We start from the raw sequence: 20999 nt of genomic DNA, 5'->3' as shown, positions 1-20999 counted from the left end.
CCCCCTTTCTTATTTAAATTTTTTTTTCTGTCTTTTCAGGTACATGCCCAGGAGTACCAGAAGCAGCAGGGGAAATCAACTATTATTCTCAGAGGATCCTGCACACTTGGAACGCTCAATCCGCAAAGACCTACGCTCCGCATTGATCGACAGAACCACATTACCGTCGACTGATACTCACGTTTAACAGTCGACCGACACTCAGACAGCACCGTCGACCGATACCGTTCACCGATCCGCATCGATCGATACTTCTAACCGTATATCGATCGACACTACTCCGCGAAGCATGGTCGCGATTGTCATTCTCACGCAGGGCAAGAATGGAAACCTGTATGACCAAGATGGTCATCTGCGTAATGCAACAGGTCAGAAGCTAGATCCACAGGGAAACATAATCCCTGAACCTGAAGCTGAGGCTACAGGAGAAGCTCAAACACGATCGTTGGCAGACTATAACCGTCCAGACGAGTACTACACCAACAGATCAGCTATTCGACTTCCGGATATTCAGAAGCCGAACTTCGAGCTCAAGCCTCAGTACTACTCTCTCGTGTCTCAGATACCTTATTTCGGGCAATCACACGAGCATCCTATGGACCATCTGGAGAGGTTCGAGGATCTTATCGCTGCTATTCGTATGGATGGAGTCCCCGAGGACTACCTACTCTGCAAGCTCTTCAAATACTCACTAATTGGAGAAGCTTCACACTGGCTCAAGCAGCTACCTACAGGATCACTGACATCCTGGGCCGACATCAAAAACGCCTTCCTGCGTAATTTTTTTGATGAGGCACGCGCTGAAGACTTAAGAAGCAAAATCGCCACTTTCGCGCAAAAGCCTAGTGAGACTTTTAAAGACGCGTGGATCAGATTCAAGTTCTTCCAGCGAGACTGTCCACACCATGGATTCAATGAAGTGCAGCTGTTAAGCACTTTCTACAGAGGTATGGCCTTAAGGTATCAGATGGCTCTTGATACTGCTAGTGATGGTAACTTCAACACTAGGAATCCAATAGAGGTGTGAGACTTATTGAGAACCTAGCCAACAGCAGCAGCACCAAGAACACTGACTCTGACAAGAAGAAATCGGTTGCAGCCATCGGTGAAGACCAGATGAATGAAGTCAGAGCCAAGATAGATGCTTTACATGCATTTCTGGGGCAGCCAGTCTGCTCAGCTGAAGAAGGAGAGGCTAGAGAGGATGATACAGAAGAAGATGTGAACTACATTGGAGGTACTGGATTTCAGAGATATGGAAACCAGAGTGGAAACAAAAACTTTTTTGGCAGTGGTCAGAAGAGTAACTACAACCAGAGTTCACAGTATCAGAAACCCTTCACCAACACAAGGAACTACGGCAACTCAGCTTACCAAAACCCACGCCACCCACCCAGGAGAGTAAGTTTGATGCCATGATTGATAGAGTTCTGGAAGGTCAGCAGAAGCTTACAGTAGACTTCAATGGGAAGATTGATTCTGTCTTCAACAATCTAACCACAAGGATAGACACCATCTGCACTCAAGTTAAGAAACTTGAGACACAGATTGTCCAGACTGAAGACTCTATCAAGAGGATTGGAACTTCTAAGGAAGTAGGGGAAGGAAACAGGAAACACCACGTCAATGCTATCATAGATGATGATTTCTGGCAAGTGGTGAAACAGGAGAAGCTACAAGAAGGAGACTTTGAAGTAGAAAGTTCGCTAAGTCTCGGTGGATCACAATGGTGTTGATCGACACCAACTAGTCCACATCGATCGACATCGACGATGTCTTTTCCGGACACGTTTGCAGACTGCAACGCGGTTAGGATATTGACACATGCTGAATTCACGGCTTCTCATCCATACCCACCCACCCACACCTACGAAGATATCGACCGACGAGACGAGCCACTCATCGATCGACACAACAAAGAGAACCGTATCGATCGACCCTATTCTCCGCCTATCGATCGACACACACCTCTCATATACCGAGTGCAACTACCATCGATAGACAACAACCAAACCAATGCACTCAGACCCACACCGAAACCACAAGCTAACCCTACAGAGATCACTGGTAACCCTTCAGACACTACACCTACATCAGAGGGAACTGAAGGAAGAAGGTTAAGGAGTAGGAAGGAGAAGATTCCTAAGAACCTTAAGAGGGAAGCTAATGAAAAGGAGATTGATGGTTTCACTAAGAGAGTTATCGGAATCCCACCAGAGAAACCTTTTGAGGAGGTTTATTTCACAAAGAGATTGTGGATGTTCTTCAGAGAAACAAGGGAGACTGAAACTGACATTAGGAGAAGATTTGACAACGTCAGAGAAGAGATGAGGAAAAGGATTACTTTGGTAAGGAAAAGTGATCCTGGGAAGTTTGCAATACCCTGTGTGGTACAAGGTATTGAATTTCCTCATGCACTATGTGACACTGGTTCATCAGTCAGCATCTTACCAAAGGTCATGGCAGACCATCTGGGCCTGCAAGTAGAGCCTTCACCACAGATCTTTACTTTCGTGGATTACTCTCAGAGAAACTCTGGAGGTTTCATCAAAGACCTGGAGGTACACATTTGTGATGCTATCGTCCCTGTGGATTTTCATCTCCTAGACATCAAGCTAAATTGGAACTCTTCCCTCTTGCTTGGAAGAGCATTTATGGCTACAGTAGGAGCCATATGTGACATGAAGACCAACATGATGTGCTTGACTATGATTGATCCAGATATCCACTACGACCCTGTCAAGCTTGATAAACCACCAGCTAAATTAGTGGTAAAGGAAGATGATACTGGTATCATCGCAGTTTGTCATTGTGAAGTCGAGTACGAGACAGAGTACTCAGGATCGATCGACAGTACTATTACGTCATCGATCGACACATTCAAGTCAGAGGAGATCGACAACAACAATGGATCATCGATCGACAGAGACCCACCAGATGATGAACTCGATCTACCAGATCATTGCTACCCGAATTTCGCCATCCCACCCAACCGAAAGGAAGATGATTACTCAGTAAGGAGTTGGGCGGATAGCGGATTTCATGAGAGTTTTGCAGTAGACATAGCAACCTCTTCCCACAGTGGAGACCACAGTGAAGAATATGATGAAGACTATTGGGAAGAGAGAGCTTGGGAAATCTACTTGGAGAATGACAGATTTGCACTACAATCGATCGACATCAACCGCCCACCATTGATCGATTATCTACTTCATCCAGAAAAATGACATCGTCCATCGATCGACATTGCCAGTATAATATCGATCGATATTCACCCGGACGACTTAAAGGACAAAATCGGAATTTCACCGATTAGGGCAACACATGGGTATAAAAGGTGGACAACTCAAGCCACGAAAATTCAAAACTTTTCACCTTCTACCCAGCAGCTTCCAGCATTCAGAGATTCATCAATGGAAGACTGCAACAACGTGTTCACTCGATCCAACCGTGCAGCTAGACGTGCACCATCGACCGCCACCACCACACACCCATCGATCGACACCTTCAACAGAGCTCAACCAAGATCTCATGAACCTTATGATATCAGGAACGTTTCACTAACACCTGATGAATTTGGAATTTTCAGCGACACAGATGGCTATGCAAGAGCTATGGATGGAAGAGTTCTACACATAACCAGAGAGGACATAGCAGACATCCTCCAAGTTGCCAATGGACCAGAAAACCTGTTCACACAGCAACGTAGCCATCCAGACATCCTACATCACGTCCAGGACAACCACAACACTAACTCAAGGGAGGATACAGTTCCTCAACACTTCGGTCAACCTCGACATTCACAATCGATCGACATCGTTTCAACACCGTCGATCGACGGCGGATATCCAGGATCGATCGACAGACCAAGAGTCCGATCGCCCGACAGACGACTGGAGTTTGGACGACGTGCCTTCAATACTGATGGATCCAGGAGATTCAAGTGGGAAGCAAAGGATGAATATGGTGTCTACAGAGATGAGTTTGGCTATTCTAGAGGAGTTGATGGTGAGATCATCCATGTTACCAAGGAGCAAGTAAAGAGACTTTTGGATAGAGCATCCCTTTTTCACAGATGTTGCCTACAACTTCCAATAAACACACGCCCTTACCTTGCATACACACCACCACCAGTGCCCTACAGTCGAAAGGAGGTAGATGATATGATGACTGATGTATGGAGAGCTCAGGCGCACTTTGAGGCAAACATGCACACAATGGTGGACGACACTTTCCAGCCTTTGGATGTCAGTTACAAGGACTTCCAGATTGATATGGCTGAGATAAGAATGGAGCTTGGAAACATATTGACCATGCTTGAGAAAGAGGCTACGCCACCAGTATTGACCGACAGAATACTTGTACCATCGATCGACATCGGCAAGACTACATCCATGGACCGACCAGAATGTTCATCACCTAAGAAAGATGAATGGGAGGTTGCTTACATCAATACTCGGATTGGAGACGTCTACAGCCCTCTCAACAACAATGTCGAATGGTTAAGCAAGAGGATCGATCTTCTACAGAAAGAGTTGGACACACTTTGCCAGAACAACCGAGCTGAGCATGCTACTTTTTCATCGATCGACACATATAATTCATCATCGATCGATAAAAGGTTCGCAGAACTGGAAGATATGATGAAAGCGTATGTCAGGAAGCATGAAATTTTCAGTTCTCCTATCCTGCGACACCAACACACAATGTCACAACAGCTGGACAAGCTAGAAAGAGACATGAGCATTGTTCAAGCTTATATTGATCTTCGTGACAGCTACGAAGCATCGATCGACAGGCCTCGACCAACATCGATCGACAGCGAGTCACCACCAGCGAAAAGAGCAGGCACTCCAGCAGCATCTGATGAACTTAAACTTGAGCTGTACGAAGCTATGGATGCTATGGAAAGTAGACTCAACGGGACCTGTGATACCATTGACTACACTGTTAACGAAAGAGTTAACAGCCTCTGCAGAACTACTCGCCAGATGAAGGGCAATATATGTACACTGCAGCACCAAGGACAGTGTTCACGATCGATCGACACAATGGATGCTGCGTCGACCGATAGACCCCTAAGCGAATTGACCGACGCGCATCTCGTAGCATCAATCGACACCGAGTCTTTAGCAGACCGAGATCAGTCTAAATCTCAAGGATGTTATAAAAGATTGAAATGATTTCTTGAGAGGCAGATGATAGGTAAATTACCTGCGACCCCATTATTCTAAATCTCAAGGATGATCACACATTGTGGAAACGAGGGATAGGTAAATTACCTGCGACCCCATTATTCGCTACACTTTGTCAAAATTTATGAGTTACAATGCAAATGTCAATGAAATGGACTAGATGACCTATGTGGCATCGAAACCTGTTGAAATTGAAACTAATAAGAGATTTAGTGAAGAGAGAAGAGGGGAGAAAGGGATCAGAGAAGACTACCTGTGTGTTCAGATACTTGTTTGAGTTGAATCCATGAGTTCTTTTATCGATACTCCCAAGGTAAAGCCTGCACTTTATTTTATGTTAAGAAATGAGGTTAGTAGAGGGGAATGTCAGATGAGAATTGCTATGTTGTTGACTAGATGAGTTTGGTTGCTAAGCTAGGATCAGGCATGATGAACTTCTGTGATTAGGATGTTTAGACATGAATTGCAAACCCATAGAGTGACGACTTCAATATATTGAATCCTTGAGTTCCTGCTATTTCCAAACCTTTTCCAAAGACTACTGTTTTTGCTTGAGGACAAGCAAAGGAGTAAGTCTGGGGGAGTTGATATACCATGGATTTTACCCGTTTTTAACCATGGTATACTAGTGTTTTACTATATATTTAATCTGTTTTCTAGCCTGTTAGGAATGTTTTCAGGTTCAGGAGCATTTTGTGAGAAAGTGATGTTTTTGGAGCATTTTGGAGTACAAGAGATGATACACCCGAGTTGACCATTCAAGACTAAGTCGGAAGTCAACATTGCGATTAAAATCGATCGATACTCATCCTGAGTTGTCGATCGATGTAGCTGAGAAGATCCGCGTACTAGAAGATTATAATCGATCGATACACATTCAGTGCTGTCGATCGATATCGAAGACGAAATGGTTTAGCCGACTACTTCACCAAGACTTCACCAAATTACGAGATTGCCCCTGACGAGATTTTAACCTAATGGAAATGCTTAAATACTCCTGCTAAGTATTTTTGACGGCAAGTTTTGAAAACCTTTGAAGCTTGAAGCTTTTCACAACCAAATCAGAGAGTGTGAGAGAGAGATTAGAGTTTTATTTGTTTGAGAGAGATTGGAGAGATTTCTCATCTCCTTTTGTATTTCTACTTTATTCTATCTATGCAATTCTTTCATCTATCTATTGTTATGAATTGTCTAGCTATGTCTGAGTAGTCTACTTGTTAGATCTAGGGTTTAAATAGGTTTGTGGGATTAGCCCCAAACTATAATTGCTAAGTTGTGATACTCATCAGATGGATTGTACCCTATGCTTGTTTTAGAGTAGCTAACTAGAACATAGATCACTAGGATCTTAGATTATCTTGAATTATCTCCCAAACCAAAGACTGAAGTCAGAGCAAAAACCAAATGAGTACCTAAAATTTTATATACAAATTATATATTTACAAATATCAATTATATTTAATTTCTAAATAACCAAATATCCTAAATACTATTTATAAACCGAATTATCCAAAGTTATTTTTTATTCAAGATATTAAAAATTATTCATTAACCAATATTTTATTCAAACAATATGAATTACCTAATATTTAATCTGAAAAACCCTAAATTATCCATATTCTTTATCTATTTATAAATCATTACCCAAAAAACCAGAATCAATCTGAAACTGAAATTGACCCAGTTTTTTTTTCTTTTGAATATTAGTCGGTTCCAAAATTTTCTATTAAACCGAACCAAAAACCAAAATAAACGAATTGATACCAAACTAAACTTTGTAAATATTTGAACGATTCCTAAATTTTTGAACCAAAAACCAAAATACATGAATCAAAACCGAATGTTGAGGACTAATAGTGCAAAGAAAACATTCTATTTTTAAAAATTATTTAACTTCTAGGTACATATGTTGTTTATTGGTGTTTTAAAATATAAGTAATGTTTTTATATCCGATCCGAATCCGTGATATGTACTATTATAAAGTATATGAAAACATTATATTTTTATAAATTATTTAACTCAGTGGACGTATATAATCCGGATTGACTTATGCTTATCATGTAACATTCTATCTCTACCAACTGATATGTTTCCACAAAATTTTAATTTAATAAAAATCTATTAGTTAAAAATTTGATAGAACCCAAATATATGTAATTAACCCATGAACTGATACTGGTTGACCAGGCAAAAACTCAAAAATATCATAATTTATATTTAAAAATTGATTAAACATTTCATATACTTTATAATAATACATATAACTGAATAAACTATTTTATTTGTCATATAAATTAAATGCATTGTATGTATGTTATGTATTTTAGTTTACAGGTCTTGTAATGATCAATACTATTACTATTTTAATGTAGACAATTTATTTATTTTCTTAGAAACATATAATAGATTTAGATTTATTAATAAAATTAAATTTATGATTGTAGGAATGAGTTTATATATGCAATGAATTAAAATAATGTTATGCATAGTTTTAAGCCCAAAATCAAAATACAAAATTTCCATTAGTAAAAACTAACTTTTTTTTTGTAAATTTATTTTATTTTTTGAGAAAAATTGATATTTTTATTAAAGAGTAAAAAACAGAAAATTTTTTTATTTCAATAATCATCCCAATATATAAAAGGGATTGAGGGAGAGATTTGAAGATGTCCACCTCAGCATGGAAAATCAACCTATCATAAACCTCTAAATTGACAAGTCATTTAAAAAAGAAACACATCACCAAATTTGTTATAGTAAAGAAGAGAAGAGGAATTAGTATATCTTATTCAATGAGTAAGGATCTTTTATATAAGATTATAATATCTTGGTGACCAAGTAGAACTTGCTGAACAAGTAAACTTGAGAGTCAAGTAAATCTAAAACATTCTATAATATACATCACACAATATACATAACACTTCCCCTTGATGTCTATTATGCATGTGCTTTCAAAACGCCGTAAATGCTGCCTCGTTAAAAACCTCACCAGGAAAACGTATTCCGATAAGATGAATTAGCTTCTAGGAAGTAGCAGTAGATAACGTCTTCTTGAATTAATCAGCTAAACTGTCACTTGAACAAACATGTAGCACACTGTCATCGTCATTCTTCGAAGTGCTTGAGTCTTGTATGACTTGATCATTTCCTTACATTCTCTTTATCTCAAAAACTTTAGAACAGTGATAGACTTTCATCTCTCAAATTTCTCTTTGAATGTCTATCTTTTGTGTATTCTTTGTTGCCTCGTTAAAATTTTGTCATGGAAACACCTAATAGGATAAAAACCATGATAAGGAAAAAGAGTACAGCCATACACATTTTCATATTTCTTCCCCTGAAAGCAATATCTTTAGGAAATGCATTCCAATCAAACAAATTTCCTTTGAAATTGAGAATATCATAATAAACTTTTTCCATTAGAGTATTCAAGATCTATGGACTTCTGGTCCACAATTCTCATTTGATATAGACAATAATTTCTTGGTCTATTTAGACTTCAAGCCAAATGTCTTACATACAGTCTTCTAGACATTCGTCTTGTACATACGAGTTATTCATTCATAACTATAAAAGTTACTATTATTACTTTCTTTCTTGTCATAAAATTACATCTTTCATTTATGAAAGAGATTAGTAACACTCTTAAGTATGATACTTCAGGACCAATCATATATATGATCATCTTAAAAATATTTAAGGATCTTTTAAGATAACATCTCTTATTCTAGATGTCTTTTCAAGACCTTTCTTCCAAACAAACAATTTGTTATAACTCTTCAAGAGTTTGGATTATATTCAAATTAATGATTCTATTGATTCATAATATCTTGATTAATACAAATGGAAATACTGATTAACTTATAATATTTCATTTATCCCATAACACATATTTTTATCGAATACATAGAGTTCCCGAGAACATGATTTTGGTTTCACTAATCCTTCAAGGATTATATCTCTTAGGGATTATCAGTCTCTAATGGGTTGTATACTCAAGTTATTCCTTTATTGCCAGACTAGTAAGAAACTTGAAAGTAGTTGCATCTACCATATGAAACTATGTCTCTTCACAATCAATTTAATATTGATCTTACCTTGGTGCAACGACTCATTTCTATCCCACTTATTTTACACATTTTAATGTATGGATTACTGGTCCAAATATTTCTCTCTTTTGTAAGAGTTTCTATATTTGTCTATTGCTTCTTTCGGATTTGGCCAATCATTTCTTTTTGTACACTTTTCAATAGACTTTTTTTCATGATCCTCTTTCTCATTTATCATATCAACTGCTACTTTGCATGCATAAATATCATCGACGTTGATTTGCTTATCAGTTCCATTTTATTTCATACATGACATCACTTATTGAGATCTCTTCATTGTCTCAGGTACTTGAATTTCTTTCAGTCATGTTTAATGTCTTTTCTGGAGATCATTCAAAAACTTTATTTCGTCTTGACCATTACAATTTATGTTCCTTTACATTTACGAGGATTCTTATATTTGGAACCGATTTGTATACCACGCTACAGGCGTGACTAGCAGTTTGATATTGTTCTTTTAGAACATCAATTCTTACTGGAGCATTTACAGCTGGTATTATGACTTGATCATTCTGTTTATGTGGGTTAGTCGTCAATGTGTTGACAACTGCTTTACTAAGCTTTGTAATTGAATTATCTTTTGGACTCTATTTCACATTCTCTTTAGTCTGAGGATTAATGATAATTCATTTCAACTTATTCCAGCTGTTTGTTTTCTCCCCCTAGCTTGTGTTGGAAATACTAATTCACTTTTAGCATTCATATAGAGCCTTACTTATATCCTTCGGGGATTGCTCAATATTCTTAATCATCAATAGAGATTCATATCCAACATATATTACCAACCTCATTTGAAAACTCATCTTAGTTAAAGCTCTGTGGTAGAGCAACTGGAATGTATATCGCACATCCAACATTCTTAGATGAAAATGGTTGGTTTCTGACCCAATATCAATGATGGGAAGAATTAATGATTACTTTTTGGCTTGATGCGAATTAGTGTTGATTAAAATATTTAACATTTATCCTAGTGAATTTGCTATAGCCATCAAAGACTTAAGACGAATTCACCAATATCATAAAGATGCATAGTGGCTGATTAATCCACCAACATCTCATTTATTCATGCCAATAACTTCATTTGGCTGGTGAAAACCGTATTTCCATTTTATCTTATGAGCAAGAAACATGTGTGAAATCATTCACAATAATCTTCTAGTTGTTCAGTGAATATTCGCATAAATATTTATGTATCTTTTCGCATCATTACTGAACCAAAATGGTTTGACTGATTCATGCCAAGTATTTTGTAAACTTCTGGTTTACTCTATATGTATCTCCATTACACTAATCTTTGTGTAGTACAATCTATAAGAGGTTGTATATACTTTCTCTAAAATACTTATAATGCTTTGAAAAATATTTCTGATTTGAATTATATATATAGCATTTCTTTTGCTTATTGTCTCAACATGTGTGTCTTAAAATTCCACAGATTTACTTTGAGAATTATTCACCAATCTTAGTTTAGTGCAAACATAATCTTCTGGATGTATCACTTATCATAAAATATGAGATTCTTTAACTCTTCTCCTCGAGATGATAATACTACATGTTTATCAATCTCGAATGAACCTCATTTTTGAATCAACAACATACCCTACATGGATCATGTATTCTTTCTCAGATCCTTCTAACTTTTGAGACTTATAAGAATATAATGCAATAAGGATTTTAAATTGCATTTTTATGTACAATACTATTATGTACTCTTCTGGAGCATTCATATATATCCTCTTATTAAACATTCTATAAGGTTTTACTACCTTGTATTGTACTCACAATAATTTTATTTCATCTTTAGATGATTGAATCATATCTCTTATTTATTACCAACTTTATTTTTTTAACTTCATTTGAGAGCATGAGTTCTAAAATAAACTCTTTGGTTTTGATCTTACATCAATAGCTCATTATTTTTCTGAGTCTCAAAGAAAAAAGAGTATAAACTTTTTTAATCTCTTTTGTCAGTCTGTGTCTGCTGGACAACATTACTTGTGAGAAAAATGTATTCTCATCTTTTCATCACTAATATTTTCTTCCAGAAATTTTACTCTTAAACTTAACATCCAACTTAGTGGAGTTTTATTTACAGACTTCATGTTTTATAATCTTTAGATGCAAAGTACACAATGAGATTTAGGTAATCACATTCAAGTGATTATACATCTCTTTAGATTGCTCTCCAAAATTTATGGATCTTTTATGTACAACCTTAAAACCCACATAAATGGTAAAAAAATATACTAATATAGACCTATATATCATCATAAGTATTATATTAAGAAATAAATAATACTTCTATATTATGTTTTTTCAATTATTAACTTTTTACTATCATATGATAAATCATCTTTATACATTGATGAGTTATAAATTAAGAACTCAAATAAAAATCAGATGACATATAGATAATTTGCATAATCAAATTTTAATTGACTATAGATCTATATCGAACGTGATAAATAATACTTATCTTAAGGGAGAAGTGAACTGAAGAATGGAAATCTCCCGTGGTGATGGTGTTGGAAACACACTTCTTAAAAAATCTGCCTTTTATAAATAATCAAAAGTTTGCTCATAGAAATATGGCCATTCTGTTAGTGATCATCAAGATTAACATTAAAATTAACAAGACATGATTAAGGCTACTGAAATTTAACCGGACTATTAATAATAACATGAATAATAAGAGCAGTCTATAGCCCGATTTATAATATAGCTGTTTCCGGTAGCATGCGCATGATCACTAATTTCCACAAACAAATTTATTCAAAATAATAAAGCGTGTGCAGCATTGAAAAATTATCGAGATGAATGAATAAAAAGACACCACGAATATATTCTTTATTAGATCAATAAGAAACATGACTCAGCCATAATAAGCCAAGTGAAATCAATCCTTCTATATATTAATTGAGAAGTTACTTTATTGACTTCTGCTGACGTGTCATTCATACAAACAGTTTGAGAAAAATCTTTGTAATTTCATTGGTCAATCATTTTTAGTTTTTATTTATTTTAATCAGATCTAAAAAGACAATCCTAAAACCAATTAATGTTTGTTGCCAAACTATTTATAAATTAATTTGCATAATCATTTATAGTATTTAATGTTAGTAATTATGAAAATTCTATATAATAATTCATCAATTAATAAAAATAATATACTACCTTTATTTTCTGTTATAAACAGTTGTAAAAATATTTATTTTCCTATATAAGTCATAAATACATACATAAATTTTTATAAAAATTAAATTATAATTAAATTTCAGTTTATTAATATTATATATTTTATTATTTTGACCAACAATTAATATAAATATCATTTAATTAAGCATAAAATTAAGAGAAAATAATTATGTTTATTTTAAATTATATTTAAGAATATATATGTATATATTTAAATAGAATCTTAGATAATTTTTTTTTATTATTTCTTTTGGTTAAATGTATTAAATAACTTGTAAAAAATTACTAAAAATCATATAAAAATTGTATAGTTATCAAAAATTAAAACTAAACAACATTTATAAAATTTGTAGATATCTAAAAGAAACTAATGATATTACGATTAAAAATTTATAACTATGAAAGTTTTAGATAACAAAAATTGTATAATTATAAAAGTAAAATTAATTATATTTCAAAATTCAAAATGTCATATTTGAATATATTTATTTTAGTGATGATTTATGAGTTATTAACATATTCTAAAAAAAAATCCAAAATATATATCTATTGTAAATTATTAAATAAATATATATATTGTGCTTGACGTTTGGAAAGAGAACAAAGAAAAATATGCAGAGAGTAATTTTATTCTTTTGATCTCACGTTCATATGTTACAAGTGAGAGGGGGGAGATAGCTATTTATACTGATAGGAAATTCTTAAACTAATGAAAGTCGGTCAAGTACGTCGGTTGACACTTTGGATAATCATCTAATTTTGATATTATCTGTAACAATCCTCCTTGATTATCAAATTTGTATTACGTAGTGTCTCGTTAAAAATCTGGTCATGGAAAAACCCAATAGGATAAAAACCATGACAAAGAAAAAAGAGAGTACACTGACGTAATTTCCCCCTAAGAATAATGGATATAGTCTTTTCTTCATAGGTCACGCAAACGCCGCATCCCGATACCATTGACGTGTTTTCGAAATGTTGTAGTCGGAAGAGCTTTGGTGAACAAGTCGGCCGGATTGTCGCATGACCGTATATATTCGATGTCCACTTCTTTATTTTTCTCGAGTTCCCGAATGTACGAGAAAAATCTTGGAGGGATGTGCTTTGTTCTGTCGCTCTTGATATAGCCTTCTTTGAGTTGAGCGACACAAGCCGAGTTATCTTCGAAAACTTTCGTCGGCTCTTTCTTGTTAACTATTCCGCTTGAATCTTGTATGTGGTGACTCATTGACCTTAGCCACACACATTCACGACATGCTTCGTGAAGCGCAATAGTCTCTGCATGGTTTGAAGAAGTTGCAACCAGAGTTTGTTTCTGGGACCGCCAAGAGATCGCAGTTCCACCAATTGTAAATACATAGCCGGTTTGAGATCGAGCCTTATGAGGATCTGATAAGTATCTTGCATCTGCAAAACCAACCATACCAAACTCGGGTTTTCTAAAATACATTAACCCTAAATCAACTGTACCTTGTAAATTTCAATGCCTGTGAGTAGGAGCAGAGCTATATCTTGCTAAGAGGTTAGTTGCAAAAGCAATATCATGCCTGGTACAGTTTGCTAAGTATAAAAGCCCACCGATAGCACTCATATAAGGTAATTCAGGACCTTATATCTTCTCGCTATCTTCACAGGGTCTAAAAGGATCACTCTCAACATTGAGAGATCTACCAATCATTGGAGTACTCAAAGGAGTCGCTTGGTCCATACGAAAGCGTTTCAATAACCTTTTCGTATAATTTGATTGATGCACAAATATTCCTTCTCGGAGATGCTCTACTTGGAGCCCAAGACAAAACTTTGTCTTGCCGAGATCTTTCATTTCGAACTCCTCTTTCATATGAGTTCGAGCATCATCAACCTCCTTTTGAGTTCCAACCATGTTCAGATCATCTACATATACAGCGTGATCACAAAGCCAGATGCCGATTTCTTAACAAAAACGCAGGGACATATCGCATTGTTCACATATCCTTTACTCAAGAGATAGTCACTTAAGCAATTGTACCACATGCGTCCGGATTGCTTTAATCCGTATAGTGATCGCTGTAACTTGACCAAACATACCTCCCTGGATTTTTCTTGCAATGCCCCTGGCATTTTTAATCCTTCAGGGAGTCTCATATATATATATCAGTATCCAACGATCCATACAAATAAGCTGTCACAACGTCCATGAGATGCATCTCAAGATTTTTAGAGGCCGTTAAGCTCATCAAAAATCTAAACGTAATTGCATCCATTACCGGGGAATACGTTTCCTCAAAATCAACTCCCGGTCTCTGAGAAAAACCTTGGGCTACTAATCGGGCTTTATATCGTGTTACTTCATTCTTTTCATTTCTTTTTTTCACGAATACCCACTTATACCCAACAGGATTTATATTCTCAGGCGTTATGACAATAGGTCCAAAGACATTTCTTTTATTCAGGGAGAGTAATTCAATTTGAATGGCCTTCTTCCACTTCTCCCAATCGTGTCTTTTTTGACATTCTAAAATGGACCTTGGATCGGGATCATCATTTTCGTGATCGATTTCTTTGGACACAAAAAAGGAGAACATTCCATCAACATCTTTTATCTTATTTCTGATCAATAACTTTTCATCACGGGCGTAGTTGATGAAAATCTCATACTTTTCTGTTCCCTCCTCGTCATCTGGATCCCTATCTTTATTTGGTTCTTCTTGAACCTTTTCACTTATGCCTTCTTTCAGACATCTTTCAATATCATGTTCTTCTGGAACCTTTTCACTTTGCTCAACCAATTTCTTTTTCTTTTGGGGGTTTTTATCTTTCGAACCCGCTGGTCTCCCCCTCTTTAACTGAACCCTAGGTTCATTTATTTTGTTTCCATCAGTTTGTTCCCAGAAACAACAACTCTTGATGGAACTTTTTCAGTGGGTATATATGATTTCCTCACCCTTCTTGTATCTGTGAGCGCATCTGGTAACTGGTTTGCCAATTTATGCAAATGCACAATTTTCTGAACTTCCAGCTCTCTTTGATTCGTAGGGGATCAAGGTGTAACAATGACTGTGTACACCAAGTAATCTCTTTAGAAATTTCTCTAATTCCTCCCCCTAACGCTGGAAATTCATCCTCATTAAAATGGCAATCAGCAAATCTTGCCGTAAACATATCATCAGTTACTGGTTCCAGATATCTTATAATACTTGGTGACTGCCCACATATATTCCCAATTTTCTTTGTGGGCCCATTTTTGTTCTTTGTGGCGGAGCTATCGGAACATAGACCGCACACCCAAAGACACGGAGATGGGATACATCTGGCTCTTGCCCAGATGCCAATTGTGATGGAGAGTACTTATGATATGCACTCGGTCTCAACCGAGTCAGTGCTGCCGCATGCAAAATAGCATGACCCCATACAGAAATTGGGAGCTTTGTTCTCAAGACTAACGGTCTTGCAATCAACTGCAACCGTTTTATCAACGACTCGGCCATGTCATTTTGTGTATGCACATGGGGAACGGGATGCTCTACATCAATCCCCATTGACATACAACAATCATCGAAAGCTTGCGATGTAAACTCACCAGCATTATCAAGCCTTACTTTCTTAGGGGCATACTTTGAGAACTGCATTCTCAGCTTTATTATCTGGGTAATGAACTTTGCGAAAGCCGTATTTTGTGTTGTCAAAAGACACACACTTGACCATCTAGTAGATGCGTCAATCAATACCATGAAATACTTAAATGGCCCACACGGTGGGTGAATCGGCCCACATATATCACCATGTATTCTTTCTAAAAACATTGGTGATTCATTGCCTACTTTTGATGGTGATGGCCGAGTTATAAACTTTCCTTGAGAACATGCATTACATGTAAACTCGCCCGTTTGCAAAACTTTTCCGTGTTTCAACGGATGGCCATTCGAGTTTTGCACTATCTTTCTCATCATGACTGAACCAGGATGTCCTAGCCTCTCATGCCAGATTTTAAATGTATCAGTAAACTTCATGTTTACCATGGCATAGGACTCAGTCATGTTTATTTTTGTACAATATAATCCAGAGGATAACATTCTTAATTCTTCCAAAATATGTTTCCTCTCGGACTTAATGCAAAGAAATTCAATTCCATCTTTATTCATAGTCTCAATATGATATCCATTCTTTCGGATATCCTTAAAACTTAACAAGTTTCTATGAGACTCGGGGGAATACAATGCATCACTTATTTCAAATATTGTTCCCCCTGGCATTGAAAATATCGCTCTTTCAGAGCCCATAATAATCTTTGCATTACCAGATATTGTACTTACGCTTCCAGCGTAATCTTTCATTTTGAGACTGGAGAAATATTTCTTATCTTTAATTATAGTGTGCGTTGACGCACTATCCGCCAAGCACATATCTCCATCCAAAGTCTCAAAGTCTGGCATTCTTTCTGAATTAGAATATTTATAAAACATATATTACTAAACATAAACATGAAAACATAACATCTATTTTACAAACAAAAGATAACGATACTATAATACAGTAGACTTATATCACATCGATCTTATATCACACATCGATGTTTTCTGGCTCAACCAGAAAATCTGATACGTCGAGATGAGTATCATCATTTAAACCATGAAAGGATGGCCCGGGTTCATCAGAGATGAAATTCGTTTCACCCCCACTTTTCTCTTTTCCTTTTTGGGATTCTCTATACAGATCGGCTAAGTGTCTTGGCGTACGACAAGTACGTACCCAATGACCTTTCATGCCACATCTGTAGCAAATATTTTCTGTTTGTCTTTTATCATCCCGGCCCCTCTCATTCTCGTGGAAGTCCTTTTTATTTCTTTCATCATAGGGACGGAATCTTCTTCCTCGTCCTCTCCCACGACCATGATTTTGACCTCGACCACGTCCACGTCCTCGTCCTCTCCAATTATCATAACTGGACGATGCAACATTCACTTCGGGGAATGGAGCAGATCCAGTGGGACGAGCTTGATGGTTTAACAACACGAGTTGATTATTTTGTTCCGCTACAAGGAGGATTTGCATCAACTCCGAGTAACGCTTAAATCCATTCACCCGGTACTGTTGCTGCAGGACTACATTTTCAGGATGGAACGTGGAGAGAGTTTTCTCGATCATATCATAATCACTTATTTTCTCTCCACATAACATCGTCCTTGAAGTAATTCCGAACATAGCGGAATTAAACTCACTTACACTTTTGTAGTCCTGGAACCGGAGATGGATCCACTCGTGTTTGGCTTTTGGTAAGATCACATACTCCTGGTGATCAAACCTCTCTTTTAGAGATTGCCAGAGGTCCCCTGGATCCTCTTTTGTAATATATTCATCTTTTAAACCATCATGTATGTGGTGTCGTAAAAATATCATGGCTTTAGCCTTTTTCTCATCCGATACCGTTTTAGTATTATCGATGGTTTCCAAAAGCCCGCTACCTCTTAGGTGCATTTTTGCACCTACTGCCCAGGTCATATAATTATTTCCCGTAATATCCAAGGCATTAATTTCGAGCTTTGTCAAATTCGACATGATTAATGTATCATAGAATAATAATATAATATAGACGAGAATTAAAAGCATAATTTAAATGCAAAAATTAAAAGCATAAAATAAAGGCAAATTTTTAAATTGCGTAAACTTAAATTGCAGAAATTTAAATAACATAAATAAAATTGGGGGCCTAGCCCACCAAATGATCTGAGGAGTCATGGACTACTATAGTTATCATTTTTTAAAGTCCGAGGGAGGCCTAGCCTGCCATGTTGACTTTATTTTCAAGATCCAGGAGGCCAAGCCTTCCATTTTGATATTTTCTTATTTCAAGGTCCAGGAGGCCAACCCTACCATTTTTGACCTTTTATTCACGGAGGTAAAACCTACCACGTGTTTCTCTGATCGTGAAGGCCTAGCCTATCTTAACGATCAGTCCGGGAAGGCAACGCCTATCATCCCGGAAAATAAACGGAGAAGGCCTAACCTCTCACTCCGGAATAATAAATAAAAATTTAAATAAATTAAATATATTAAAAGACATAAATTTAAACATTACCTCGCTTCTTTGGTTTAAGAACAGTCGGTACAACAGAACTCGTCGTGCTGATAACGTGTTGTAAATTATTAAATAAATATATATATTGTGCTTGACGTTTGGAAAGAGAACAAAGAAAAATATGCAAGGAGTAATTTTATTCTTTTGATCTCACGTTCATATGTTACAAGTGAGAGGGGGGAGATAGCTATTTATACTGATAGGAAATTCTTAAACTAATGAAAGTCGGTCAAGTACGTCGGTTGACACTTTGGATAATCATCTAATTTTGATATTATCTGTAACAATATCAGCATTAAATGTAATTATCAATCTCATATTTGAAATATCATCAATCTTAATATCCATGTCCTATTATCTAAGAATATATATGTATATATTTAAAATTAGAATCTTAGATAATTTTTTATCTATTTTTTTGGTTAAATGTATTAAATCAACTTGTACAAAATTACTAAAATCATATAAAAATTGTATTGTTATCAAAAACTAAAACTAAACAACACTTATAAAATCTGTAGATATATAAAATAAACTAATGATATTACAGTTAGAAATTTATAATTTTTTTTAAAATGCAGAAAATTTTGAAAAGTTTAGATAACAAAAATTGTATAACTATAAAAGTAAAATTAATTAATATTTAGAAATTCAAAATATCATATTTGAATATATTTATTTCAGTGATGATTTATGAATTATTAACATTTTCTAAAGAGTTTTCCAAAAATATAAATCAACATTAAATATAATATATGATTTATTAACATATTCTAAAAAGTTTTCCAAAAATATATATCAACATTAAATATAATTGTCCATGTCATATTTAACATATGACATGTCATCAATCTTGATAGCCATGTCATATTTTTTTTGCAAAAACGATTGTAGAGAAGACATGTGGCAAATCACTTCGCAAATAATGTCTAGGAGATATATATAATACATATATATATATATATATATATATATATATATGAAAAATATGATCAAATAAAATATATAATAATAACTATTAATGCATCATATAGCGTGTTCACAAATTATTTACGTTAGATTTAAATCATTTGTGATGATTATTATATATTTGGTAAAAAAGACTGTTATAAATTAAATATACTTCCAACACGGTTGTTTATTCTCTCTCTAAAAAATTGAAACTGCTTCCGGTGGCCGGTGAGCAATTCGCCACCGGTCGCCCCCCCCCCCCCCCTCTTTTGCTTTTGTTATCTTGTATCATATTATAATTACTTTTCTCTATCTATATATCGATAACATCATTGCTAGGCGATTTTCCTTTTCCGTTAAGCGGATTATCTTGGTCACGTTGGCTATATTTGTTGTGTACATCTTATGCCCGTGCAAGCTATAATCTCTAAATCCTGGAACTTCTATTTTATCTCCTGTAGCTGCCGAGTGCTTGATCTCCTCCAAAACGGAGAGTAATTATTTCTTCCTTCTGTTATAAATTAGGAAATTTCTCTGGCTTGGTTGAGAATCGAAGATGTTGGATGTTTCAAAAGATTTGAGCCAGATTAAGTCGGGTTTCTTATGAAAATGTCCTGACAAATGATCTGTGTCTCGATCGGTAGGAATATCCCAGAACTTAAAGATTGAAGACTACTTAGAGTTTGAAGCAGAGGAACCGACGAAACATGTACGCGGGTCAAATGCAAGTGGTTCATGACAGCAAAGATGATGGCTTGGATAGGAGTTCGTTTCTCCGGCGTCACAGTATGGTAGCGCTTCTGTTCGATGGAAATTCTAGAAGAGCCTTACTCTGTTTCCAGATCTCGACACGTTACAGCCCTAAAAGAACACGTGGCCTTTATGCATGTTATACTTATCTTTTATTCAGTTGGGCTTCGCCATAAGTTTAGAAAATCTGTTGTAATAGACTTTTTTTAAAACAACTTGTAACTTTCAGGCCAAGGCCAATATCAATAGAATAAAGTTGACCAAAAAGACTGTTATAAAAATGTTATCAAATAAGAATCGATCGTAAAATATTATTTTCTTCACAAGTTCATCATTTTCAAAACTTTTTCAAAGCAAAATAACCACAAAAAACTACATCAGTCATATAAATATCCGAAGAATATTTTTGAATAAAAATATATTCTTAAACTAGAAGAATATATATTATATATATATATATATATATATATATATATATATATATATATATATTATATATATATATATATATATTATATAGTTACTAGAAATACACACACACACACTATATATATATATATATATATAGTTACGGTTATTAAGCACTTCTTAATAACAATTGTGTTACAAGTGTGGGTCTATTTGTCACATGAGTTCATATTTTTATTTTAATAATTTTTATGGATGAAAAATTGACATACAAACCAATTAATTTATATATACATGTTTTAACGATAATTTAATAAAATATTAGTTTGTAAAAG

At 35.4% G+C, this 20999-nt stretch overlaps 1 protein-coding gene and 1 non-coding gene across 2 annotated transcripts; both read right to left on the bottom strand.

The window, feature by feature from the left end:
- Positions 1 to 804: 804 nt before the first annotated feature.
- On the bottom strand, positions 805 to 912 carry LOC130512168 (small nucleolar RNA R71). Its single transcript, XR_008945728.1, has one exon. It is a non-coding gene; the product is annotated as a small nucleolar RNA R71 (small nucleolar RNA).
- Positions 913 to 17039: 16127 nt separating this feature from the next.
- Positions 17040 to 17954, bottom strand: LOC130511248 (uncharacterized). Its single transcript, XM_057008154.1, has one exon. It carries the CDS (start codon positions 17952 to 17954, stop codon positions 17040 to 17042), a length of 915 nt encoding a protein of 304 aa, XP_056864134.1.
- Between the last annotated feature and the right edge of the window lie 3045 nt (positions 17955 to 20999).

The sequence above is a fragment of the Raphanus sativus genome, chromosome 4 (genome assembly GCF_000801105.2).
Source record: "Raphanus sativus cultivar WK10039 chromosome 4, ASM80110v3, whole genome shotgun sequence".
Lineage (NCBI taxonomy): Eukaryota > Viridiplantae > Streptophyta > Magnoliopsida > Brassicales > Brassicaceae > Raphanus > Raphanus sativus.
Note: the sequence above shows the minus strand (reverse complement) of the source record. Positions and strands in the feature narration are given on the sequence as shown.

Bases quoted from the DNA above. Each gene is read 5' to 3' on its own strand.
- LOC130511248 (XM_057008154.1), bottom strand. From the start codon at position 17,954: ATGCACCTAAGAGGTAGCGGGCTTTTGGAAACCATCGATAATACTAAA.